Raw genomic sequence first — 27,798 nt, forward strand, 5'->3', positions numbered from 1 at the left:
TCCCTTCTTTTTCCCTTTATCTCCTTCTCTTTTTCCCTTTATCTCCTTCCTTCCTTCTCTTTTTCCCTTTATCCCCTTCCTTCCTTCCCTTCTTTTTCCCTTTATCTCCTTCTCTTTTTCCCTTTATCTCCTTCCTTCCTTCTCTTTTTCCCTTTATCCCCTTCCTTCCTTCCCTTCTTTTTCCCTTTATCTCCTTCTCTTTTTCCCTCTATCTCCTTCCTTCCTTCTCTTTTTCCCTTTATCCCCTTCCTTCCTTCCCTTCTTTTTCCCTTTATCTCCTTCTCTTTTTCCCTCTATCTCCTTCCTTCTCTTTTTCCCTTTATCCCCTTCCTTCCTTCTCTTTTTCCCTTTATCCCCTTCCTTCCTTCATTTTCCCATTCTCTTCTCTCCTTTCCTTTTTCCCTTTCTCTCCTTTTCCCCTTTCTCTCCTTTCTTCCTTCTTTTTCCCTTTCTCTTCTCTCCTTTCCTTTTTCCCTTTCTCTCCTTTTCCCCTTTCTCTCCTTCCTTCCTTCTTTTTCCCTTTCTCTTCTCTCCTTTTTCCCTTTTCCCTTTCTCTCCTTTTTCCCTTTCTCTCCTTCCTTCCTTCTTTTCCCCTTTCCCTCATACTTCCTTCCTTGGCTTCACCATTTCATTAACCTCCCTTCTTTTCTTTTCCTTTCACTTTCCGACTCCCTCAGACTTTCCTTCCTTCCTTCCCTCCTTCCTATTTTCTTTTCATAGTTCCTTCCCCTGGTCCCTCATTTTCTGATCTCACCCTTTTTCTTTCTTTTAGTTTTCTTCATCTTCCTTCCTTCCTTCCTTCCTTCCTTCCTTCCTTCCTTCCTTCCTTCCTTCCTTCCTTCCCTTCCCCTTCCCCTTCCCCTTCCCCTTCCCCTTCCCCTTCCCTTCTTTCCCACATTTTCCCCCAATCCTGTTTTTCTCTAACCTCCCACAGCGTAATTTGAAGGGGGCCCTTCCGATCTCCATTCTCCGAGGCTCCCAACTTTGCCTGGGTCTTCCTGCGGCTGCTGAATCCGATGCTGGACCCCAATCTTCAGGAACTGACTGACCGCCCCCCCCCAAACACCTGCTTTTGAGGACAACCTACCTGGCACTGACCTGAGATGACCCTCTGTTGCAACTCTTCCTCCCATCTCTTTCGCTTTCCGTTTCTTTGGACTAACCTCCTCCTTCCTTCAAATGTTTTGCCTCTCGGAAGATCCGATTGTGGCTGGGTTTATTGAATTTATTATCCGCGAATATCGCCGCTTCTTCACAATTTGGTCCTTAAAATGCCCCCCACTCTGCATCAATTCTCATTTTACCTTCCTAGGAATGTCCAAAGAACAGAATCGGGGCAGAAGCAATGCTAAAATGACTACGGCACCCATAAACGTTTGCATCGGACCGAATATAACTGAAAGATTCCCTGGCCTTCCTCTTACAGATGCAAATTCGAGGACTTTTATGGAGGACTGGTGAACGGACCAAAAACAAAAAAACTACAATTTTTAGACTCTTGTTTGATTCCATTGGAATAACGCTTGAAGCCACAGGGATTTGGCCTTACGCTATGCCAGAAAAAGGGAACTTTTCCGTGAGTGTCTTCTTGCAATCTGAGGATGACCTCACCTTTCCACAGGTGAAGTTGCAAGACGGAGCAAAGGAGGGCTCTTTAAAAATCCGGGCCTGCTGACCGGATGGAAGTTTGCAAATTTACGCAGGGCTGAAAGAGGAGAACGGGAGACGAGAAGCGTGGCTTTTGCTTGGAAAGGCCGGTGCTGGGAAGGCGACGCTGAAGTTTACTGTCCTGTCCCGGAAAGGCCGTGTTGGTGTGTCTTGCGTGGGAGGAAAAATCTATGGGTCAGCAACCTGGAAAAGTCCTGGGCGACCAACGGAGGCCCAGTCTTTCCGCCTTGCATTTTATCAAAGGTGGGGTGAAGAAAGAAGCCTCGTCAAAGCAAGGGGCCACCCATTGCAACGTCTTTCTGGAGCATGGTAAGAGTTCCTGGTTTGTTTTGAGCAGGGTGGGTGGGTTCACCTGGCCAGGTGAATTTGCATGAGGGGAGAGGGAGGGGCTGAGCCTTTAAGACTGAACATTCAGGTAGAGCTCCGTTTAACGACTGATTTGAAGTTGCAACGGCGCTGAAAAAAGTGGACTTATTTGTCCGTTTTTCACACTTAAAAACCGTTGCAGCGTTCTCACGGTTACACGATCAAAATCCGGACGCTTGGCTCAATAGTTACGACGGTGGCAGTGTCTTGGTGGTCATGTCATCCGCTTCTGCGACCTTCTGACAATGCCAAGTCAACGGGGTTAGCCAGGTTCATTTAACAACTGCACGGTTCACTTAACAACCGGGTTAAAAAAAAAACGCCATCAAGTCGGACGCGACTCACTTTAACCTTCCGCCTTGCTTAGCGATGGGAATCAGGGTCCCGATTTTTGGCCGTAAGGGAAGGACTCCCTATTTGTAGGTAATAACTATCATGCTTTTCTGTGTTACTCAAACCAGGTTTGAAAGAGAAGGAGGCCATGATCACACATGCTAAGTGATGCTTGTTTGTGGCCTATCACGATATGTAGGCTTGTGGGCTGCACTTGTCGTGATGTTTAAACAGTGGCTCAGCCCCAAAGTTTTTCAACCAACTGTAGTTTACCTAAATCAGTGATGGCTAACCTTTTCTGGACCAAGTGCCCACAGCGTGTGCATGCACGTGTGAATGCACATGTGCCTGAACCCCCAAAATGCAATGCGTGTGCAGTCCCTTGCACATGTGTGCGTGGCCCTCTGCATGCGCCCCGCCCCCCACATGCGCGCACCCCCTGCATATGCTCCGCTCCCTCGCACGTGTGCTGCCCTTGCATGAGTGTGTGCACCACACATGCACGCCGCCCCTTGTGCATGCGCGCCCTGCCCGCCACGTATGCACAGTAAAGATGCAAAGACTAGCTGGCTGGCAGGATGCGTGTGCATACACGGCAGAGCTGAACTGGGGCGATGATTCGCGTGCCCACAGAAAGGGCGCTGCGTGCCACCTCTGGCATGCATGCCATTAAGTTCACCATCACAGACCTAAATAATGGCTCGAGCGGTTGTTTGAACACAGACGGTCTCTTGAGATAGTTTTCAGGTGCTTCCCATGATTGGCCTGAAGAATGAAGGAAAAGAACAAACACTGGTCTGTGGTTATTAGGGAGAAAAAAAATATCTAAGAAAATAAATCTAAATAAACGAGGAAAAGGAAGTTGTGCAGACGCAACCTGCTCTCCGTAAGCTGACACAAATGTGGGATTTGTATGACACATGAAAGCAACCACAACAAGAGTTTGTGTGATCTATGTGTTGAATTGCTTCTGAGCAGGGTTTAATTTGCTTTCGTTGCAAGCCTTTAAATAAAAGATTTGAGCTACTTAGTAATCATTGAATCAGCTGGGTGATTAGTTCGGCTCCAGACACATTTCCCTTATTTATTTATTTTATACGTTTATTTATCTCTCTCGCCTCTTCCTATATAAAGGTAAAGGTTCCCCTCGCACATATGTGCTAGTCGTTCCCGACTCTAGGGGGTGGTGCTCATCTCCGTTTCAAAGCGGAAGAGCCAGCGCTGTCCGAAGACGTCTCCGTGGTCATGTGGCCGGCACGACTCAACGCCAAAGGCGCACAGAACGCTGTTCCCTTCCCACCAAAGGGGGTCCCTATTTTTCTACTTGCATTTTTTACCTGCTTTCGAATTGCTAGGTTGACAGAAGCTGGGACAAGTCACAGGAGCTCACCCCATTACGCGGCACTACGGATTCGAACCACCGAACTGCCGACCTTTCGATTGACAAGCTCAGCGTCTTAGCCACTGAGCCGCCACATCCCTTCTTCTTCCTATATATAGGAAGTTAATTCTTCTTCTTGAGTCAGCTGACACCTGGACTGGCGGTGGGAAGGATGGCGGAGAATTGGGTTTTTAGGCTCTTAGGATTTGGAAAATTGAATTTTGGTCTGGTTAATTAAAGCATTTTGATAAGGGGAAGGCGTGTGTGGCCTCTCAAATTAGCTTAAGAGAGAGAAGAGAGACCCGAAGACCAGCTGGCCGGCGGGAGGTGGGGCATCACAACACCGGCAGCATGGCAAGAGGTGAGATCTTTTTCTTTCGTGAGCTTCTATTTCGTTTTCAGGGAAACAGAAGCTCACGAAAGAAACGCCACGGCTCCCTGTCACTCAAAATATGCGTCACAACCGCCAATGTGCGACACCCACCGACACACGATTTATTGAGCTTTTCAACCCCCAGTAGGCCAACCATGGATAATTCCAAGAAAAGAAAAAAGTTTCAGAAGAAAACAGAACATTTAATTCAACTGCATATGCAGTTCGGAGCTGAACTTTTGACTTTGGTTTCTCTTTAATTCACGGGTTGAGAGCAGGATCCCTTTTCCAAATGGGATTTTGCAAACAGCTGCCCAAGCCCAGCCTCGGCCTTGCAGTTGGACTCTGGTTCTCCTGCTCCGGCGACCTCTGGTTTGTGTGTCTCATTCTTGGCAGCCTTGTCTTCTTCTCCAGGGAGACCTGGACTAGGTCCGAAATCTTGAATTATGGATTGTTTTGTGGTTGATCCGCAGAGAACCATGTTTGGGATGTTATCGCTAGGAGGAAGTTTTCCTACCTTAAAAACCACGCTGCTTGTGGTCCAGACGCACAAAGTTTATGAAGCACGTAAACACACGAGCCCTTTTCCTTTGGGTAGCTGGCAGTTGTTTTTCCTTGCCTCTTTATTATGTGGGTAGCTAAAACTCTGGGTTTGAGTTACAGATAATTTCCACCGAGTGGGATAACAGAGAAAGCAAATATAAAATTGGTGTCTTGGGTTTTAGCCAGTCCACGCTGCCCTGGTGCGACTCGGAGTTCAAAAGGCGGTTAAGGTTATCTTGGCATCTGAAAGTTTGAAAAAGGATAAAGAGGAAATACATTTTTTTAAAAAAAGAAAAATTGTATTTGCTTTCTGGGGATGATACAGGCACACATTCATCTTGATGTTTTTAGCAGTAGTTTAGAAGCACTTTTCTTTGCGATATTTTTCAGCTTCCTGGTTTAATTTTCCCTACTGTTGGGATCTCCTGGTGGTGTTCTTTTCACTCCTAGCCATCTTCAGTTCCCACCTTAGCTGATAATCTGCTGAGAAATTTTGGAACATAGAGACTCAATTTAGAACTAAGGAGAAATGTTCTGACAGTGAGAACAATTGATCAGTGGGACGACGTTCCTCCAGAGGTTGTGAATGCTCCAACACTGGAGGTTTTTAAGAAGAGACTAGCTGATAACCCAGCGTTGCCCAGGTATTTATTTATCCCAATCCCCCGTACCAGAGGAAGCCCCCTTGTAGAGTACTTTGAAGCCGTTACCATGGCAACTCCACCATGCTGTACAGTAGAAGCCATTTTAAGGCACAACAGCCTGTATCTTAACATGAATCTAACATGCACACTATCACTGTCAAAACTATAGATATAATTCATTCGTTTTCATTTCAGCAGCCCAGGTGTTCCAGAGTTATGCTGGAACATGCACACACAGAGACACCCCCCCTCCCGAGGGGAGTTAGGGGTGTCTTACACCCACAGTATTTCTTTCCGGAGAGTAAGTCATCTGTGTACCAAGTTTGGTTGAAATTGCTCGAGGCGTTCCAGAATTATGCTGGAACATACACACAGAGCCATTTATATATATATATATAGATTGGACAATCATTTGTTCATAATGTTAGAGGGTCTCTTGCTTGAGCAAAGGGTTGGACTATAAGACCTCCAAGGTCCCTTCCAAACATATTCCATACAATATGATTGTATGTTCTATGTTAGAAGACACGTGGAATTTTCCTTCGAGGACCAATAAATTTCCTTTCAGTTCTAATATTAGTACTAAAAGTTTATCATAGTAACATTGGTCCAACAATGGAACAATCCACCATTGGAAGTTATGGGTTCTCTCCATCTCTTCAGGAGGCTAGTTCGCTAGTTCTCAAAGAAAGTTTTTCTAATTTGTAGAGGGTTGGACTAGATAGCCCTTGGGGATCCAATCCATCCCAACTCCACAACTTTATGCTTTTCTCTCTCTCGGAGGCGAGATTTGGAAAGTTGTAGGCAGAAAAAAACTCCCGATCCAATAAGCCAACTTCATTTTCTTGTTGATACACACGCCTTGATGCTCTTAACATCAATCCACCCAATGAGACATTTATCATTCTTTTTGAAAGTTGCTTGCGCTTTAATATCTTTGGTTGGGGAAAATCCTTTTTTTCGGCGGAAATGAACTTCCGTAACATCTTCTCGCCATATGTTGGTAGAAATTATATGTATCCTAATTGATCAGGGAGAATAGAAGACTATAACTTGAAAGAGAAAAATAAGGAAAAAAAAAACACACCTATTAAAGATCAGCCAAAACCTGACTAAGCCTCATGAGGACCCTTGCCTGTTTTTTACAGAATAATCTCTCTGAATGCAAACGGCGGGGTATTTTTTTTTTAAATGTCTTTCAGTTACTTAAATCACCCAATCGCTCCCTATTCGGCCTTGCGGTTTTATGAAGCTTTGCACGATAAATAACACCTTAAAGTGGAATATTGAAATTTTGAATTCTGCTTCAAGTTTGCACCTGGGCCTCGTAGCTCTTTCCAATGGCAGAAACGTTGATTGGTGGGTTTCTCTCTCTCTCTTTTTTTTTTTGGAAAAAAAGAAAAGTTGGTCAGCTTTTCCACTTTGTATTCTGTGGGGTGCAGTTTAGTTCCTCTGGAAATAAATTTTTCTTCAAGTGATGCGCAGGCTAATTAACAGGAATGATGGATGGCACGCCAGATTGGTAAGTAGGTTTTATAACTGTGGATGGGATGTGAGTTTTTACTGCGTTCACTTTAGTGGCTTTGATGAGTCAAACTTGTCCTTGCGCGTTTTCACCTGGTAAAATACCGTATTTTTCAGAATATAAGGCTGCCAAAATTGATGGGATTAGCAGAGGTGGCTAAATCGACTGTTTTGATTTTTTTTAAAAAAGAAAGAATACAATTAACTTTGTTTCTACATGGAAACCACTTCTGGACTTTGGGTTTGAGGTGCAGGAAAAAAAAGAGAAACTTTGATTTTGGGTTTTGCTGATAAGGTACGTTTGTTGTTATAGAAATGACTAGTATATGAAAGTTTGAAGTTTTATGTTGCTACTGCACTATTCTACTGCATCAAAAGTAGAGTCGGAAGTCAATACAAATAGCCAATAGCCAAAGGGGTTTCATGCAAGGATTTTTCTGTACCAGGAGAGATCTGACTTGTTAACTAAAACTATTTTTTCCAAACTGTTCCAAATAGTAGATTAAATCCTCTTTCAGATTTAATGGACGTTCTGATTTAACAGACCCCTATTTTACACATTAGTCTGTTAAACTCAGCATTTCCAATTTGTCCTGTAAGACCTGTTTAGCAAATAGCCCAACAGGCAAAAAGGGCTTTCATGCAAGGATTTTTTCTGTACCAGGAGAGGTCTGACTTGTAAAAATAAAACAAATAGTTCCAAATAGTAGATTAAATCCTCTTTCAGATTTAATGGATGTTCTGATTTAACGGACCCCTATTTTTACACATTAGTCTGTTAAACTGAGCATTTTGCAAATAGCCAACAGGATCTTTCTACACTAGGAGAGGTCCGACTCGTAAAAATAAAACTTTTCCCTAGACTATTCCGAACGATACTTTACACTTTTAAGAAGGCTCCGCGAATTGCATCATCGTTGAGGTTTAGAGCAGATCCCCTTCCAACAACGCTGGAAATATGCAAGCTTAGGAAATTGTTTTTAACTGAGTCAGACTGTGGGCTCAGATGCTCAGGAAGGTCACAGCGTCCCACAGTGACACTTCCAGATTGATGACTGGAGCCTATCTTAACTCCCCCCAACCTGGAGATGTTGGAGATTTAAGAAGACAGAGGTCTTTCTATACGGTTGGGGGGCAGTTGGGAAGGGAAAGATTTCAGGCCAAAGGACCCCTTAAAGAAACAAAACTGAAGTGAACGTCTTTTAAGGAAATTAAATCAAAGTTTGGTTACTGATGGGCTATTGCTTGGTCCAGAAATGGAGAAGCCTCTGGATAACTTTGAATGGATCCCCCAGGTTTTTCTTTTAAGGGTTGGGGGGTCACTTTTGCTAGGCCATGCTCGAAATATAGGCAAGAACCCCACTCACTAAATTTCATTTTCTTTTGTGTTGATTTTATTGCACTGTACAGGTAGTCCTCGACTTATGACCAAAGTTTTCTGTTGTTCAGTGAGACAGTTGTTAAGTGAGTTTTGTCCCGTTAAACGACCTTTCTTAACGACCCAGCAGAATCAGATTTGCAAGATGGTTAGGACAGGCAAACTCAATAAAAGACGGTAACAGAGTTGGAAGGGACCTTGGAGGAAAAAGAAAACCCTACACCAGTCCAGACAAATGTTGTCCAATCTCTTTTTAGAAACTTCCAGTGTTGGAGCACTCACAACTTCTGGTGGCAAGTTGTTCCACTGATTAATTGTTGTCGCTGTCAGGAAATTTCTCCTTAGTTCTAAGTTGCTTCTCTCCTTGCTTAATTTCCATCCATTGCTTCTTCTCCTGCCTTCAGGCGCTTTGGAGAATAGGTTGACCCCCTCTTCTTTGGGGCAGCCCCTCAAATATTGGAAGACTGCTATCACGTCTCCCCTAATCCTTCTCTTCCTTAGGCTAGACATACCCAATTCCTACAACCGTTCTTCATATGTGTTCGTCTCCATTCCCTTAATCTTCTTCCTTGCTCTTGGTCTTTGTTTGTTCTTGGTCTGACCTACTTCCTGGGCGCCGACTCACAATGAGGACTTGAAACTTGGTTCCTCTACTTGCAGCCTTCATCCATGTATTTAAAAATTGGTGTGACTTCCTCCTTGGATTTAACAACAATATCTGAACAGCTATATTTTGGCAATGATTTTTGAGGATGCACTACGTTTCCTGCCCTTTGGTTTGGGAAGGGGTCGCTGAGCATCACACGATCCCCCCTCCCCAAATTTTCACGGAGTGAAAACAATTCCATTGTTTTAATCAGAGGATCCCCAAACATGGAAGGTTGCAGCCTGCATTTTCTATCTAACCCCTTCACCAAATTGGAGCTGCCAGGAGGGAGGATTGATTTTTTTTTTTTGTTGGGGGAAAGGGTCACCGCTGCAAAATGCATTGTCAGGCCTATAAATATTTATTCTTATCGCTGCTGAGTCGCACATTTGCTTGGGTTTGGCAGCAGCGAAAGAGAAGGACAAATTGCATGTTTCATTTTATTTCATTTTCTGTTTTCCCGAAGAAGTGCTGAGCAAATCTTGTTTGCTGCAGGAGAAGGAAGAAGGAATTCACGGTTCCTTTTGTCACATGGGCATCATCAGTTCCAGCTTCTCGGGATGAAATCCGCCTCCTTAAGGAGCTTGTGAAATCTGGTAGAAAGTATAGAGTTTATCTTTAGGATTGCAGACACAGGAAGTCCTTGATTTACGACTGCAATGGAGCCCCAAATTCCTTGTTCTTAAACGAGCCGTTCGTTAAGTACCGCATTTTTCGGAGTATAAGACGCACTGGAGTATAAGACACACCTACCTTTTTCGGTGAGGAAAAGAAGAAAAAGAAACCTCCCTCTGCCTCTGCGCAATTTTGCCTCGTTGCAGCAAACAGCAAACAGCTTGCTTTACTTTCATTTTCGTTTTCCAACTTCTGGTTGAACAGGAAGTCACGTTTTTTGCTGTCCCCAGCCTCCAGAAATTCCTAGAAAGGCCAGAAACTTCTTGTCCAACTAGAAGTTGGGAAACGGGCCGTTTTGGGTGGGGAAGGCTGTTTTCGCCCTCCCCAGGTGCATAGAGAGGCTCTGGAGCCAGGTGAGAAAGAAAAACGGGCCTTCCCCCTCCCTCCCAGGCCCTCCGGAGGCAGGAAACAGCCTGTTTCCCTACTTCTGGTGGGCCCAGAAGGCCCAAAAATCAACTGCCTGGCGCACGCATGCATGCTAGAGGTGAGCTGTGGCACGCGTGCCATTGGTTCGCCATTACGGACCTACCTAATGTCTCTTTCCATGTCCACCTAACCTGATTCTTTTCGCATTCCAACTTCTACCTCGTGTTCCTAACCATTGATAGAAACTATCCCATGTAGCATAGTATCTCCTTTAACCAAGCGCACCTGGATTTCGATCATGTGACCCAGGGATGCTGCAACAGCCGTTAAGTGTGAAATACGGGATAAGCCACTTTTTTTCCCGGTGCCGTTGTAACTCGGAACGGACACTAAACAAAACGGTTGTAAGTTGAGCACCACCTGTATTGAACAGCTTAAGCTAAAAGGCAAGAGGAGAAATGGGAATATCCCAAAGGATAGAATTAAGAAGCGGCATTTGCAGAGACTTTAACGGGAGGTGTATCTTTGCAGCTCCTTTTTTTTTGGTCCTCTCACAACATAATTCTGAATTAGAGGCATCTGTAAATTTAGCATCCGTCATTTAATGGTCATTGGCTTCAGAACTCTGCCCCTCCTTCCCCAAAGAAAGTTTGTAAATTTGCACACAAGTGAATAAACTGTCTTGCTTAGTAATGAAAAATCTAGTCCCAGGTGGAGTCATAAATCAAGGACTACCTGCATTGCAAGTTTGGGCCTGAGAAATTTTGCTTTCCGGCTGCGGCGTTCTTTAAATACCACTGTGCTTTCAAGCAGTGCTTGTGTGTTTGTGTGGGTGTGAAACTGACCACAGGGTGGCAGGAGGGCTCTGCACACACAAACAGTTCCCTGATCAGAAAAGGTTTGGTACGGTTTGCTGTATGTCAGGTTCTTGGACAACTGGAGTGACCATATTTTGGAAACTCCCATAATGAATTGGCCTTGAAGTCAGCTCTGCTTTGTCTTTGAAATATTTGAAATTCAAGTAAAAGGGTCATTGTGAGGACTCCTCGTCTTACAATCAATAGAATGGAATGGAATAGGAATATGGAATATAGAGTATAGAATATAGTATAGAATATAGAATAAGGATGGAATAGGAATAGAGAATAGAATGGAATGGGAATATGGAATAGAATATAGAATATAGAATATACAATAAGAATGGAATAGGAATAGAGAATAGAATGGAATGGGAATATGGAATAGAATATAGAATATAGTATAGAATATAGAATAAGAATGGAATAGAGACTAGAAGAATGGGAATATGGAATAGAATATAGAATAGAGAATAGAGAATAGAGAATAGAGAATAGAGAATAGAGAATAGAGAATAGAGAATGGAATAGAGAATAGAATGGAATGGGAATATGGAATAGAATATAGTATAGAATATAGAATATAGAATACGAATGGAATAGGAATAGAGAATAGAATGGAATGGGAATATGGAATAGAATATAATATAGAATAGAGAATAGAGAATAGAGAATGGAATAGAGAATAGAATGGAATAGGAATATGGAATGGGAATATGGAATAGAATATAGAATATGGAATGGAATATAGAATATAGAATATAGAATGGAATAGAGAATAGAATGGAATGGGAATATGGAATAGAATATAATAGAGAATAGAGAATAGAGAATGGAATAGAGAATAGAATGGAATAGGAATATGGAATGGGAATATGGAATAGAATATAGAATATAGTATAGAATATAGAATATAGAATAAGAATGGAATAGGAATAGAGAATAGAATAGAATAATAACTTTATTGCCACTTTGAATGTACAGTGATTGGCATACATTAAAATGAAATTTCATTACACCCAGCTCTCAAAGGGTCAGCACCTCCAATATACACCACATAACCACGCCAAAATAAATAAATACCAAATTATGTATGTACCCACATATATTATATGACCCAGAGAAACAAAACAGTCTAGTTCGGTGCTCCATCAACTGGAGGTTTTCTATAGAAGAGGTTGGCCAGCCATTTGTCTGGAACGCTATGCGATGCTAGAAGGTTGGTCTAGAAGACCTCCAAGGTCCCTTCCAACCCCCATATTATTCTATGTTCGATCCTCGGGGGGGGGGGGGTTCCCTAACAGCTTAACCATTTTCTTCCTCTTCCTCTTAATCAGATTCTGGGTTTACGAATGCTTTCGCTTCTTTCTTATCTTTGGGTCCCGATCTGCGAATTACATTTGTGGAAAACAATTTTTTTCCCCTCCTTATTATTAAGACATTTCTTGGTGGAGTTTGCAGGGCTCCCAGGAATGAGCCACAGTCTTTAAAAACCTGCCAATAAATTGCATCAGCGTTCAAAAGCCTGACATGATGGAAAAACTGTGTTTTTTTGCAGCCCCCCCCGGGGCATTTTTTTTTTAAAATTTTTTTCATGGCCTTATATTGTTTTTATTCTATTCTGTTTTTTCTGTGTTGTCAGCTACCCACTCAATTGAAACAAGAGGCCGTAAAAACGTTTGAAGGTACATAAATAAAATGTCCTTTTCTTGTTTTCAATTTCTCAGCCACCCAGAGTCCCTGTGCCTGGGAATCGGCTGGCATGCCAATTTAATAAATAATAATAATAAGAATGAATAAATAAATAAAAACAACTGGTTTGTAAGAAATGGATTTTTTTTTTTTAAAAAAAGATGTTTTCTTTTTCTTCTCTTGCTGGAAGAAAATAGTTTCCTCTTTGTGACGGTGTTAATTTTGACTTTTGAAATGCCTTTGTCATAACAGATAATTTTGGCACTTATTTGATTAATTTTTGCCTCTTAAGTCAATGGGAAGCACTGCTTAAAATTAAGGGGAGGTAGTCCTCACCTTGTGGCCTATAGTGGAGCCTGCCAATTACGGTCGTAACTTGTGACAGTTATAAAAGCAGGTCATCACGTGATTGTCCTGAATTAATGATCCTTTTTGTGGCGGCCGTTAAAAGAACCCTGTGGTCCTTAAGTGAAGCCATTGTTCATGATGCCCAAAACCGGAAATACAGGTTATTATTGTTTTAGCAAAAACATCATAAATTGCTGTAATGCATTTGTGAGAGGCTGCAAATAGTCCTTGAATTACGACAAAGGTTGAGGCCAAAATTTCTGTCGCTGAGTGAGACATTTGTTAAATTTTAAGCTTTGCCCCTTTTTTACAAGCTTTCCTTCCGCCGTTGTTAACAGCAGAATTACTGCTGTTGTGTTCAGTTCATCACATGGTTATTAAGTGAATTCCCCATGGACTTTGCTGGTGAGAAGGTCGCAAAAAGGGATCATGTGACTCCGGGACACTGCAACCGTCATAAGTACATGCCAGATTCCAAGCATCCAAATTTTTATCACGTGACCTCAGGGAATGCTGCAATGGACGTTAAGTGTGAAAAAAATGTTCTTAAGTCACTCTTTTCAGTGCCCTTGTAACGTCAAACGGACACTAAACGAAGCAGGGAACGACTTGCATTCACAATTTAAAAACATTTTTAATGATGATTTGGCCAAACATGATTCAGGGAACAATTTTTTTCATCATTTCAGTTACTCCCCCGACTGGCTTTTCTTAACCGAGCTTTGGAAATATTCAGAATTTATTTAGAATATAAAAAGATATAAAGATATAAATTTGGGACAAAGTGTACCAATGGTTGGAAAGGAGTTGGAACAAAAAAGAATTAGGGTTTTGTAAAATGGATATCGGATAATATAATATTTAGACAAATATGGGGACATGTATGGATGTGTAAATAAGAACAAAATAGTAATGTATGTTAAATAGTAATTATATTTGTCGTGATGTTAAAAATATGTATGGATATGACAAGACCGGGGATGGTCACACTATGTCCAATGTTTTTAATGTTTGTTTAATAAAAAAAACTTTTTAAAAAATGAATATAAAAAAGAAGATGGAATTTGGTCTAAGTAAGAAATGAAGTTGGAGGTATAACGGAAGCTATTAAAAATTCCTTTCCGATAATGGGCCTTTCTCTCTTTCTTTCTCTCTCTCTCTCTCTCTCTCTCTTTTGGGTTTTATTTTTTTTTCTCCTTTTTGCCTGTTTTTGAAATGTCTTGATAATGAGTACGTCTCCTGACACCACCTAATTAGATCTCCTTTAAGTGACTTAATTAGGGGCTGTTTTAAAACTTGAAAAGACAGCGAGGCGAACGAATAAACCATCTGTTCAGCTACTACTCCTTCAGTCTTCAAGGCAGTCAACTTTTCTTTTCTTTTCTTTTTCCCTGGGCCTGACTGGCGAGGAAGCCTTTGATCCCTTTTCTTTTCAAAGCAAGGGAATGCAAACGGAGAGAAAATTAGCAGGGGGTTGGGTTTTCCAAGCTTTTTGAGGCTGGGGGCCACGGGGGAGGAATTTTGAGACCGTTTCATAGAATCACAGAGTTGGAAGGAACCTTGGAAGTCTTCTAGTCCTCAACCTTTCGGACCTCATGGACTACTAAATTCATAACTTAAAATCCCGTGGACCACTAATGACTGGATGGGTGGGCGTGGCTAGGTGGTCATGTGACTGAGTGGGTGTGGCCAATTCTATGTCACTCACGTCGAGAGGCGCCTCACCGGCCCCTATTCGCCTCTCCCCTCCCAGCCCCTCTTCGCCTGCCCACCCGTCTCTTGTTGGGCTGGATTGTTGTTGGATTGTTCCATGGGCACACTCACAAAATGTCTGCCTAGATGGGAAATAACGTTGAATCTCCCTCTCTAATCTTTTTCCATCTTTTTCCCCCAGTTCTCCACCTTATTTTATTTTTTATCTTATTTTTTTGGGTGGGGTGGCGAGAACCATAGTATATTTATGGAAAATAGATTCCGTTGTTCTTTTTTTTTTTTAAATAGCATCTTTGGGTGCCGCATTGAGGAATTAAGAAGAAATGGAAGAATTTAGAGCTTTTGCAAAAAAAATTTTTTACAGATGATCAAAGGTGGAGGAAGCAATTTTGACTTGTCTGGAGGTGGAGGCAAATCTGGTTGGATAGAAGGAGGATCTGTAATTGGAGCAGCCCTGGGGAAAATTAATTGGCTGGGCCGTGGGTGAATTTTTCCAGAATTGTTTTTTTCCTCCTGTGCCGCACTTCTGTTCCAGCTTTGACATTTAGTTCTTGGCTGACATAAGACATCGGCGTGGGGTTTAGTTATCTATAATTATTATTGTGTCTAAATTTATCTACCTTTCTGCTTTCCTGCAAATGCTAATGCTCCGCTCGGAGAAACAGCTGAGTTACTTAACAACTGCAGTGATTCACCTGACAATTATGGCCAAAAGGTCATAAAATTGGGTGCGACTTACTTAACAACTGTCTTGCTTAACAACGGTATTTTTTTCCTTCTTCCTAGGGCCGTTGTCACTTTATTTGTAAGGTCCCACCTGGAGGGAGATGGGGCTGCCTAGAAATGAGAAATATAAATAAATATAAATAAACTTTGAACATTCACTGAACAAGTAGTTGTAAGTCAAGGACAGTTCATTTAGTTCATTTAGTGACTGTTCCAATGATTTAGGACCATTTTTCACACGACCGCTGCAGCACACACCCCCTCCTCATGGGCACGTGATCAAAATTCAGACACTTGGCAACTGACTCATATTTACGACGGAGGAGTTGTGGTCTCCTTTTGCGACTTCTGCCAGGCAAAGTCCATGGGGAAGGCAGGTTCACTTAACAACCCAGGTTGCTATCCGAATCACCGCAGTGTTTCACTTAACAACTGCGGCAAGAAAGGTAGTAAAAACTGGACAAAACTCACTTAACAACTGTCTGGCTTAGCAGTGGACATTTTGGGCTCAACCATGGTCGTAAATCGAGGACTACCTGCACAAGGAGTGTGAAATCAATAGCAGGTGTGCTTTTCTTTAATGTGATTTATTCCAGGGGCCAGTTGCAATGTATGGCTGTGAAAGTTGGGCCGTAAGAAAGGCTGAGCACCAAAGAATGGAGGCCTTTGAACTCTGGTGCTGAAGTAGACTCCTGCGAGTCCCTTGGACTGCAAGGCCACCCAACCGGTCAGTCCTAGAGGAGATCAACCCTGACTGCTCTTTAGAAGGCCAGATCCTGAAGAGGAAACTCAAATGCTTTGGCCACCTAATGAGAAGGAAGGACTCCCTGGAGAAGAGCCTAATGCTGGGAACGATGGAGGGCAAAAGAAGAAGGGGACGGCGGAGAACGAGGTGGCTGGATGGAGTCACTGAAGCAGTCAGTGTGAGCTTCAATGGACTCCAGAGGATGGTAGAGGAAAGGAAGGCCTGGAGGAACCTGGTCCATGGGATCATGATGGGTCAGACACGACTTCACAACTAACAACAACAACATTCCAGGGGATTTGGGGACCGTGTTCATCAAGAAATGTTGAGTGGTGGGCTGCATCCTTCCTCCCAGCCCCGTTTGATGGAAGTTGATCAGCCTTCCTGACTCTTTTAACAAGACCATCTTTCCAGCCACGGATCGCATCAGAATAATCATCTTTCCAGCCACGGATCATATTGGAATAATAAAGCTTGGAGTTTTGGCAGCCGCCGACTGGCCGATTCTCCATTATTTGCCTCTAATTGTTCCACGAGTCACACATTAAATAAGTGATGGCCTGTGAAATCGATCACGTGCAACCGAGAACATTTGGACTGGGAGCCAACAAGGGCGAGATTTGCTCTTAATTCTTCACACGCGGCAGCGAGCGAGCGAAGGAGGAACAGGCTGGGCCTCTGCAGAAGGCCAATAAATCTGGTTCGTTTCTGGAACTGTGCAGATTTTGCACACTCATTCATTCATGGCCTGGACGTTCGTGCAAACCGGGTTACTTTTATGCATCGTGGTGATCTTAATTTGTTGCTTTTCAGGGAAGGGAGGGAAGGAAAGTTGGCCTCAGTGGATATGTCTAGTTTCATGAAAAGAAGGACCAGGGGTGACAGGATGGCAGTCTTCCAATATTTGAGGGGCTGCCCCCAAGAAGAGGGAGTCAAGTTATTCTCCAAAGCACCTGAAGGCAGGACAAGAAGCAACGGGTGGAAACTCATCAAGGAGAGAAGCAACTTAGAACTAAGGAGAAATTTCATGACAGAACAATTAATCAGCTTGCCTCCAGAAGTTATGGGTGCTCCATTGCTGGAGGTTTTCAAGAAGAGATGGGACAACCATCTATCTGAAGTGATACAGAATAGAATAACAGAGTTGGAAGGGACCTTGGAGGTCTTCTAGTCCAACCCCCTGCTTAGGCACCACTTCAGACAAATGGTTATCCAACATCTTCTTTAAAACTTCCAATGTTGGAGCATTCACAACTTCTGGAGGCAAGTCGTTCCACTGATTAATTGTTCTCCCTGTCAGGAAATTTCTCCTTAGTTCCAAGTTGCTTCTCTCCTTGGTGAGTTTCCACCTGTTGCTTCTTGTCCTGCCCTGAGGTGCTTTGGAGAATAGCTTCTTTCCCTCTTCTTTGTGGCAACCCCTGAGATATTGGAAGATTGCTATCATGTCTCCCCTAGTCCTTCTCTTCATTAAACTAGACATACCGTTCTTCATGTTTTAGCCTCCAGTCCCCTAATCATCTTTGTTGCTCTTCTCTGCACCCTTTCTAGAGTCTCCACATCTTTTTTACAAGTATATAGGCAGATGCTTATATAGGTAGATGCTTGAGCAGGGGGTTCGGCTAGAAGACCTCCAAGGCCCCTTCCAATTCGGTTATTCTGCTAAGCTCTCTTCCAAGCTGAGTTTGGAGATGGGTCTACCAAACGTCACGGCTCACACGGCCTGATGCATCTCGGAAGAGTTGGGTGAGTTGCTTTTGAGTCATCTCACCAATTCGATGCGTCACCAACCTAGCCCAGGAGTGAGTCAAGGGAGGGAGGCAGGAGGTGTTGGGTGATGTCTTCGGTGAGTTTTGTGGTTAGAAGAAGGAGTTGGTGGAATGTAAAACTGGAAAGATGATGGATCTAGCAGAGGCGCCAACATTAACTTTTTGCTTAGAGAAACGTAGATTGAGATTCCTAGGCAACAAATGTCCACGGAGAAACATTTACGGAGATGCTCAGAGAAACGCCGATTCTTACATTTGCAGGTTCATTTAGTGACCGTTCAAAGTTACAACCGCCCTGAAAAAAGGGACGTACAGCTGTTCTTCTTTGTAGCATCCCCACAGTTCTCAAAATTCGGACCCTTGGCAACTGGTTCAGACTTACGACAGCTGTAGTGTCCCGGGGTCACGTGATCCCCTTTTGCGACCTTCTGAAAAGCAAAGTCAAGGGGGGGAAGTCAGATTCACTTAACAACCAGTATGCGACTAACTTAACAACGGCAGTGAATTTTTCCCCCTAAAAATCAGATTCGTATAAGTTGATACATACGGGGTACCTTCCTCACTCGCCACTCAGCCATCATGGGGTATGTTTCCTTTTTTTTTCATCATTTCCCCTGCCTGGTTTCTTCCCAGCAACTACGGTGTATTTTATCTGGAAGCAGCAGCCTGTAGCCATCAATTTTTTTTGGGGGGGGAAATTCATTCCCAACCTTTATTAAGCTCCACATAATAGGTTCCGCTGCTCAGACATACATTCATTAAGCAGAATTAAATGAGTCCTGGCAGCCATTAGGAAAAGAGCTAATAACCTTGCTGCGGGAATATGCAGCAGATTGGAATAAATGAACAGCGGCGGCGGAGGCAGCCCTGAAAGAAAGAAAGAAGAAGAAAAAAAAAAGGGGGGGGGAAGAAACCTTAAAAAGAAGAAGATTGACCGGCCACGCAAATGAAATAACTTCACGGAATGGTGTGCAATTAATTTTCTTCTTTAAAAAGGAATTGAAAGACCCGGGGGTGGCTAATTTGCATGGATGTAGAGTTTCTCAAAAGAAGTTAGACTGACGATTTTGGAAGGACGGTGTTGACTTTGTCAAAACAGAAAATTGGGACTGAGAAGCGATCCTATCCTTTGAGGAAATAGACCAAATTGCTCTCTTACCCTGTTCTAAATGCAGAATAACAGAGTTGAATGGGTACCTTGGAGGTCTTCTGGTCCAACTCCCTACTCAAGTAAAGGTAAAAGGTAAAGGTTCCCCTCGCACGTATGTGCTAGTCGTTCCCGACTCTAGGGGGCGGTGCTCATCTCTGTTTCAAAGCCGAAGAGCCAGCGCTGTCCGAAGACGCCTCCGTGGTCATGTGGCCGGCATGACTCAATGCCAAAGGCGCACGGAACGCTCTTCCCTTCCCACCAAAGGTGGTCCCTATTTTTCTACTTGCATTTTTTACCTGCTTTCGAACTGCTAGGTTGGCAGAAGCTGAGACAAGGAACGGGAGCTCACCTCATTATGCGGCGCTAGGGATTCGAACCGCTGAACTGCCGACCTTTCGATCGACAAGCTCAGCGTCTTAGCCACCGAGCCACCACGTCCTACTCAAGTAGGAGACCCTATATCATCATCCCAGACAAATGATTGTCCAATAACTTCTTGAAAACCTCCAGTGTTGGAGCATCCAGAATTTCTGGAGGCAAGTTGTTCCACCGCTTAATTGTTCTCACTCTTAGTAAGTTTCTCCTTAGTTCTTGGTTGCTTTTCTCCTTGTTAGTTTTTTTTTTAAAAAAAGTTCTTTGCAGGTATAAATTCGGACTTTTAGGCGATCCAGGGTGAGCCACAGAGCTCTGATCATCCCATTTTCCCTGCTAATAGTTCTACTGTGTTCCCAAATTTTACAATATCTTCTGAATGAATGAGTAGTCAGTGAGTGAGTGAACGAACGAATGAAATTCTGACGACCCCAATTTCCTTCCATCATTTTCCGCAGGAGAGGGAAACAACATTTCATCTTGGAAAATAATCCATCAAGCGTGAGGGTTTTGTTTTTATTTTATTTTTTTGGTCGCTGAGATATTTTTTTTCTTCCAACGTTCAACCGAGCTTGAAAATATATTCTCTGCCGTTATTGAGAATTGCGTTTTTTTTAAAGTTTCAACCTGGCTCACTTTGATGAATGTTTTAATTTCTTTATTGGGTAGGTGCGACATAATGAAAATCAGTTTAGGGCTGAACGCCATTTGACTGGGGAAAACACTTATTTTTTTTTTAATTATTCCCTTTGCCCTTTTCCCCCAATGCATGCTGTTTTCTCTTGCTTCGATTTTTGCACGTGGTGTTTTAATTTTGCCAATATTAAAATATAGCTAAAATATAGAACTCATTTCACTCTTGAGTGCGCTGTTCAAGTATGCAAAAATTGTTCGAACCATTTCAAAGCTAGGGCTTTGAAATTTCACTACCTTTGTTAAAGCTAATATACAGGTAGTCCTCGACGTACAACCCACAATTGAGTCCAAAATGTCTGTCACTAAGTGAGTCATTTGTTAAGTGAATTTTGCCCCATTTTACGGGTCTTTCTTAGTCTCAAAACCTCCTTTTTTATTATTTTAATGGCTGTGAATTCCTTTCATTCACAGCACGTGCTGAATCACCAAGAGTTTATAAATAGTCCAACAGAAGTCTGCGGATAAGGCTGGTAAACACCCACCTTTATCTTCTTTGACATGCTGCCAAAGACCTAATTGGCAATTATCTTGGCAAGACCACACGGAGCACAGAGTCAAAACGGAGCTTCAGAATTTAAACCATCCAGTACTAACACAGTTGCTTCCTGCAAAGGCCCACGTGCCTTTGCTCCTCCTTTATGTCTTATGGGAGGGGCCAATCATCTCCAAGCCTTACTCCTGAGTCATCCCTTTTGTTTTAATTGTTCTTGCCTTCTGTCAGCTCTGCACATGCGCACACAAGGAATAGGCTCCCCTGTTCCTTTGCCTTCCTGATGTCCAACTCTGGAGGCTCCGGAGTCTGCGCATCGCTCCCAGATGGCCCTGCCCCCCTCTCTGCCTCTGACGCAGAGCCCTCGTCTGAGCGTTCCCCAAACTCCAGGACTGGCCCAAGTTCCTCCCCAGCCTCCTCATTGTACGACTCCGTTGCCAGCTCTGCAGGCTGCCGGCAGACCACAACACTGTCATAAGTACATGCCAGTTGCCAAGCCTTTGAATATTGATCATGTGATCGTGGGGATGCTGCCATGGTCGGATGTGTGAAAAACGGTCATAAGTCAGTTTTTTCACTGCTGTTGTAACCTTGAACGGTCACTAAACAAACTGTTGCTTGATAAAATTTGGGAATTGTTTCATGCGCAGAAAGAAAATAGAAGCCAAGTTTTACCTTTTTGGAATTTCTTGATTGTTTCTAAAAGGAATCCGGGCTGGCCCCGTCCCTTAATCATTTTTTCCCACTCCTGTTTTAACGCCATTGTTTATGAAGATGATTTTGAAAGATCACTACCAAGAGCAGCTTGCGATAAATTATTGAAACCCCAAAACGCAACCCGGCATGAATAAATAATAAAGTCATTGATTTAAGTTGTATAATCCTAGCAGAAAATGTGTGGACCTTACAGCATTGCAGAAATTTCTAGGTTTTGTATGGTCGGAAATACAAATGGAATATCGGAATGGGTTCCCTTCAAATTCTAAAGCCACCATGCCCCTGCTAAAATCTTCCTTTCTTCTTTATAATCGATACAGGAGGGGGAAAAAAAAACTCCATTGCTAGAAAGGTGCACAAGTAGTCCTCGACTTACAACCACAATTGAGCCCAAAATGTCTGTTGCTAAGCAAGATAGCTGGGCTCAATGATGGTCGTACATCGAGGACTGCCTGTATTGCTTTTAAAACAAATGCACCTAAGTGAAATGAGTAGAGTAGAGTAGAGTAGAGTAGAGTAGAGTAGAGTAGAGTAGAGTAGAATAGAATATGAATTAAGGATGGAATTGAACAGAATAGAATTACCTGTATTCCATAAATCAGTCTGCTCCTCAACCCTTCCCAAGTCTGGGAATTGCACCCCATAGGATATCTGAGGCTTTGGGAGTTGAAGGCATCTCCAGAAGGCTGACAGGACGGTTCCCAAATTGGACCCATGTTCCCCAGCAGAATTTCCCCTATACCTAACATGGCCCAGTTTAAGAGGATTCGAGATTTGTGCTCGACTTAAAGACGACATAAGAGGCGGCTGGGCAGCATGAATGATTTCGTAACAAGGCTCAGCCAATGTTTTGAAGAGCGTTGACTGACGTATAAAACAACATTAATGCCAAAAAGCCGTAAGATTTGATCATGATGCCTTCCCATAAATAATACAGGATTGATGAGTCTGAAATCAACAACTGGATGAGCACTGAAAGCTCAAATGGATATAGAAAATATTGATTAAACCGGGTGCCTCTCTTTTTGAGTTAAAATGCCATTCTCCAGACTAAAAATAATTGGTTTGTGAGTTAAGCGTCTTTTCTGAAGACGTTCATCCTAGGACCTAATTTTATTTTTTCCAGAATGCTTGTAAATATTTTAAGGCAGAGCGATTTTATAGCGAGCATTCTTTTCCCACTCTTTGGTTTTCCTTCAGATGATGATTCAAGATGAGCTATGACCCATCCTTTAGATTTCAACTGCCCAAGCCGTCTGCATAAAAATTAACTCTAGTCAAACTCGGTGATGTGTGCTCCCTGCAATTTAATTTTTTTTTCTTTAAAATTGCATCAGGGATCACTTTTTTTAAAAAAAGCACAAATCTTTATAGGCAAGCATGCCACAATTAGGACGGTTAAGAATCCGAGCCTGCCCACTGGCTAGGTTTAATCATCAAAACAGGGAGGAAGAAGAAACAGTGACTCACAACTGCGATGTTACAAATTGTTAAGAAATGTGACTGCATCGGTCATCCCATTTGGACTAGGAAGACCTCCAAGGTCCCTTCCAACTCCTCAACTCAACTCAACCCAACTCAACCCTTTTCTCTTCTCTCCTCTCCTCTCTTCTCTTTTCTCGTGTACTCTTAATTCCTATTCTATTCTGTTCAATTCTATCCTTAATTCATATTCTATTCTATGCTACTCTACTCTTCTCTTAATTCCTATTCTATTCTGTTCACTTCTATCCTTAATTCATATTCTGTTCAATTCTATCCTTAATTCATATTCTATTCTATTCTATTCTATTCTATTCTATTCTATTCTATTCTATTCTATTCTATTCTATTCTATTCTATTCTATTCTATTCTATTCTATTCTATATTCCTATTCTCAAATGTATGACCGGTTGCTTAGCGACTAGAGGAGGTATTCAACAGGTTCTGACCAGTTCTGGAGAACCGGAAGCGGAAATTTTATGTAGTTCGGAGAACCGGTAAATACCACCTCTGACTGGCCCCGCCTCTGTCTATTCTCTGCTTCCCGAGTTCCAGCTGATCGGGAGGAAATGGAGACTTTGCAGTATCCTTCCCCTGGAGTGGAGAGGGAATGGAGACTTTGCAGTATCCTTCCCCTGGAGTGGGGAGGGAATGGAGACTTTGCAGTATCCTTCCCCTGGAGTGGGGAGGGAATGGAGATTTTGCAGTATCCTTCCCCTGGAGTGGGGTGGGAATGAAGATTTTACAGTATCCCCTGGAGTGGGGAGGGAATGGGGATTTTACAGTATCCTTCCCCTGCCACACCCACCAAGCCACACCCACCAAGCCACTCCCACAGAACCGATAGTAAAAAAATTTGAATCCCACCACTGTTAGCGACCACTCAAAATTATAATGGAACTCCCAAAAGGGACCCGAAGTTTGAAGATTCGGAAGCAAGATAAATTGTGGTGAATATTCAGAATCATTTAGCATACTCAATTTGAGATGTTATCCCCTCTTTTCGACCATTGCCTTAAGCTTCGCTTTGCAAGGCTCATCCTAAATGCAAACACCTGGAAAATTATATCTACAGTACATTTATTTATTTATTTATTTTAAACGCAGTTCACGGTTTTCAGGTTTGCTCTGCCTGGGTCCAAGCGATGCAAGATTTCAGAAGTTTTTCAAGAAAGTGTTTTCGGTTTCAACTTCTGCTGGCAATTCTTGCTTTTCACCACTGGATGGTACTCTTCCAAAAAGAGAAAAAAAATTCAACTAAGGCTTGTTTGAAAAGAAGCAGCTGTAAAATAACATTTGTGGGGGGGGGGGGAAACCTAGCTTGTTTGTGTGTGTGTGTGTGTGAGAGAGAGAGAGAGAGAGAGAGAGAGATGGCTTATCTCCCAGAGTTGTGGGTGCTCCATCACTGTAGGTTTTCCAGAAGGGCGTTGCTATAGGGCCGTGATGGCAAACCTATGGCACACGTGCCACAGGTGGCACGCGGAGCCATATCGCCTGGCACGCCAGCTCAGCTCTCAGCCTCTCTAGGAGTCTCTGGAGGCTGGGGACAGCAAAAAACTCTCCAAGGGACATTTTCCTTCTTTTTCTCTTTCTCTTTCTCTTTCTCTTTCTCTTTCTCTTTCTCTTTCCCTTTCTCTTCTTTCTTTCTCTTTCTTCTCTTTCTTTTTTCTTCCTTCCTTCCTTCCTTTCATCCATTCTTTCTTTCTCTTTCTTTCTCTCTCTCTCTCTGTCTCTTTCTTTTTCTCTTTCTTTCTTTCTCTTTCTTTCTTTCATTCTTTCTTTTTCTTTCTCTCTTCCTTCTTTCCTTCCTTCTTTTCATTCTTTGTCTCTCTTTGTCTCTCTTTCTCTTTCTTTCTTTCTTTTTCCTCTTCCTTCTTTCCTTCCGTTAATTCATTCTTTTTCTCTCTTTGTCTCTGTCTCTTTCTTTTTCTCTTTCTTTTTCTCCTTCCTTCCTTCCATTCATTCTCTCTCTCTCTCTTTCTCTTCCTTCCTTCCTTCCGTTTGTTCTTTCTTTCTCTCTCTTTCTTTCCCTCTCTTTCTTTCTCTGTCTCTTTCTTTTTCCTCTTTCTTTCTTTCTTCCTTTCCTTCATTCTTTCTTTCTCTCTCTCTCTCTCTCTCTCTCTCTTTCATTCTTTCTCTCCCCCCCCTCTCTTTCTTTCCCACTCTTTTTCCTTCAGTGGATCACCACTTGCACAGAGTTAATCAAAGGTTTAATTTCTGTTCGATGCCACTGGAAACCTTTACTTGACTCAGGGCAGCCTCTTCTTGGCTTTTACACAATGGTTGCATAATATATATGTATTTTATTTTTTAAAATTTTTGGAGGAAAACAGCTTACGCATCCGTTTGCATCTCAACAGCCAATCTATGAATCATCTTAATGGATGTATTTGTATTCTGGGGTCATCGGAGGAGGCAATTCATCCTTTGCTTAACAACCCTCTGACGACAGAAAATGAGGTCCTTGGGAGTTTTAGCAGGTATTAGAGGCTGTGTAAAGCGGTTGCAACATTTTGTGGGAAATTTGACACTTGGGATTTTGGAACAGTGGTGACGTCCACGGCTCCAGGTTTTCGGTGGGGCTTCGCACAAAACCGGGAATGGGAAAAAAAATAAGCCTTAAAAAAAGGCAGGGAATTTGGGTTCAGTGGAATGGGATCTATCTACTCTGAGAGGCCTGGGGACCTTTTGTGGGAATGCTTAGAAATGAAACTCACTCAAGAAAAAGGGGAAGAAGAACAGTGGGTGAAACTGTATTTCACTCCATTTTGCTCTTTGCCTATTCGAGAGATCGGTCTGGCGGCTTTTTATTTTTGTAATGATTTAGTTGAAGTTTATAGATACAACAAAAACTAATATTATATGTCTGCCTCTCTGTCATATCTATCTATCTATCTATCTATCTATCTATCTATCTATCTATCTATCTATCTATCTCTATCTCTATCTCTATCTCTCTATCTATCTACAGTATCTATCTATCTATCTATCTATCTATCTATCTATCTATCTATCTACCATCCATATCTATCTATCTATCTATCTATCTATCTATCTATCTATCTATCTATCTCTATCTCTATCTCTATCTCTCTATCTATCTACAGTATCTATCTATCTATCTATCTATCTATCTATCTATCTATCTATCTATCTATCTCTATCTACAGTATCTCTATCTATCCATCTATCTCTGTCTATCTATCTCTATCTATCTATCTATCTATCTATCTATCTATCTATCTATCTATTTATCTCTCTCTACCCCTCTCTCTCCCTCTCCCTCTCTCTCTCTCCCTCCCTCCCTCCCTCCCTCCATCGAAATAACAAGGGAGGGATCTTAGAGGTCTTCTAATCTAATGCCCCTGTTTGAGCAGGAGACCTCTTCCTCCTCCTCCTGCTTCTCCTGCTCCTCCCCCCTCCTCCCCCCTCCTCTCCACACACCCCTCTCCCTTCTAGCACTGATGATGTTCCCTAGTCGGGTAATGAAACATCTGTAAGAAAATCACCAAGCTCAGACAGCACCCTCATTTCAACCCTGAGCTACCAACTTTCTCCTTTATTGATACAGATTGACAGAGTTGGAAGGGACCTTGTAGAGGTCATCTAGTCCAACCCCCCCCCCCCCTCATAATGATCCTGTGAGCTTGCCTTCTATTTTACTTTGGGTTTTTGGGATGTTTAAGGGTGTGTGTTGGAGCTGTGCCTTCAGTTCCTTATTTAATTCTGGTTTTATTCTCTCCAAAACTCGATGCATTTGCTTTGCGATGGCTGTAAACATTTTCTGCTTGATCACTGCACCGAGTTTAATGGGGAGCTGCAGTTTTAATTCAGGGTTCTGGTGGGTACAATATTTTATCTTTGCTTTTGCCAAGTTGCATTTATGGATTATTATGTCCTGATGGATTTGGTGTTTTATTTTTGCTGTTAACAAAAATAATACCGACGGGTTATTTCAGTATGATGGACACAATTTTTCTTGCCGTTACACTGTTTCATTGATGGATCATTGTAGCAGTGAAAGAAAAATATTTATGGATTCCTGTTCTTTTTTGTTATTGCAAATTGCAACCTATTCAATCAACAAATGTTTCACTTAGTGTTCTTTTTTATTCTGTAAAAGAGAATTGGATGCTTTGGTGTTGACAGAGTAATAATCAATACCCATTTTCTTTTGTACATAATCTGTACTTTTCAGTAATTACTTGATGGGTCAAATATGTAGGGAATGGGTGGTTAAATTTGATGTAAAAATGATGGCGATCTGCAATCTTTTTTACCTGGGAGAGAGTAACTGAGAAATAGAGATCAGAGGGAATTAAAAAAAAGCAGATATAAAACTGATTTGTAGATATATAAAATGTCTTGGTTGAACATTGGAAGAAGTTGAAAACTTCAGAAGGCAACCGGGCAGTTATCCAAGACCATTCTCGTCTCTTTGGCTCCGAAACAAGTTTTCTGAAGATCCTTGGACCAAAGAAGCCAGACAGGGATTTGGGTGTCTTCTCCATCCATTTATAGGGTATGTCTTGGTTGAACATCAGAAGAAGTTGAGAACTTCAGGAGGACATGTGGCAGTTATCCAAGACTATCTTGTCTGTTTGGCTGAGAAATACGTTCTTTGAAGGTCCTTGGACCAGAGATGCCGAGCAGGGATTTGGGTGTCTTCTCCATCATTTTATCCAAAAATCTCCCTTCCAGCGTTGGAGGTCACCATGTCAGCCATGGGCATTGAAGACCTCTAGTAAGCTTGATAAAATTGAACTGTACTGCATACACCAGGGGATTTGCGGAAGGCTTTCGCTCTCAAAACCCATGATGACAAAATAAATAAAACTGTCGAAGCTCTTAGGAAGTGGCTAGGCAGGAGGAAGGAAGTGGGCATGAGACAAGCCCGAAGGTCTTTAGAAGGTGCTGCTGCACTGGCAATTGCTGTCGTTGATCCCGTGGTTAGTGTTGAAAGATCTCCGGAGCTGTGAAATCTGGTGGCATGGATGGGATGTGATTTGCTCTTTGTGGCTTTAAAAATGGGTCGGGAGGGACCTTCAATCCAGAGGTTATTTGAGTAGTTCTTCTAGCAAGATCCTTACCGTTTGTTTGTAAGGACAGATATTTCATATTATTCATAATTGTTTTGTGTAGTGCT

General features: G+C 42.5%; 1 protein-coding gene across 1 annotated transcript in view; it reads left to right on the plus strand.

Moving 5' to 3' along the window:
- Positions 1-937: 937 nt before the first annotated feature.
- ABL1 (ABL proto-oncogene 1, non-receptor tyrosine kinase) overlaps positions 938-27,798 on the plus strand; it is a 71,856-nt gene continuing 44,995 nt past the window's right edge. Inside the window, 1 exon segment of the mRNA XM_070955937.1 lies at positions 938-1,977. Within this exon segment, the coding sequence (XP_070812038.1) occupies positions 1,839-1,977 (139 nt within the window). The 5' untranslated portion in view covers positions 938-1,838.

The sequence above is a fragment of the Pituophis catenifer genome, unplaced genomic scaffold, assembly GCF_029215685.1.
Source record: "Pituophis catenifer annectens isolate HBS135680 unplaced genomic scaffold, rPitCat1.0.hap2 SCAF_17, whole genome shotgun sequence".
Lineage (NCBI taxonomy): Eukaryota > Metazoa > Chordata > Lepidosauria > Squamata > Colubridae > Pituophis > Pituophis catenifer.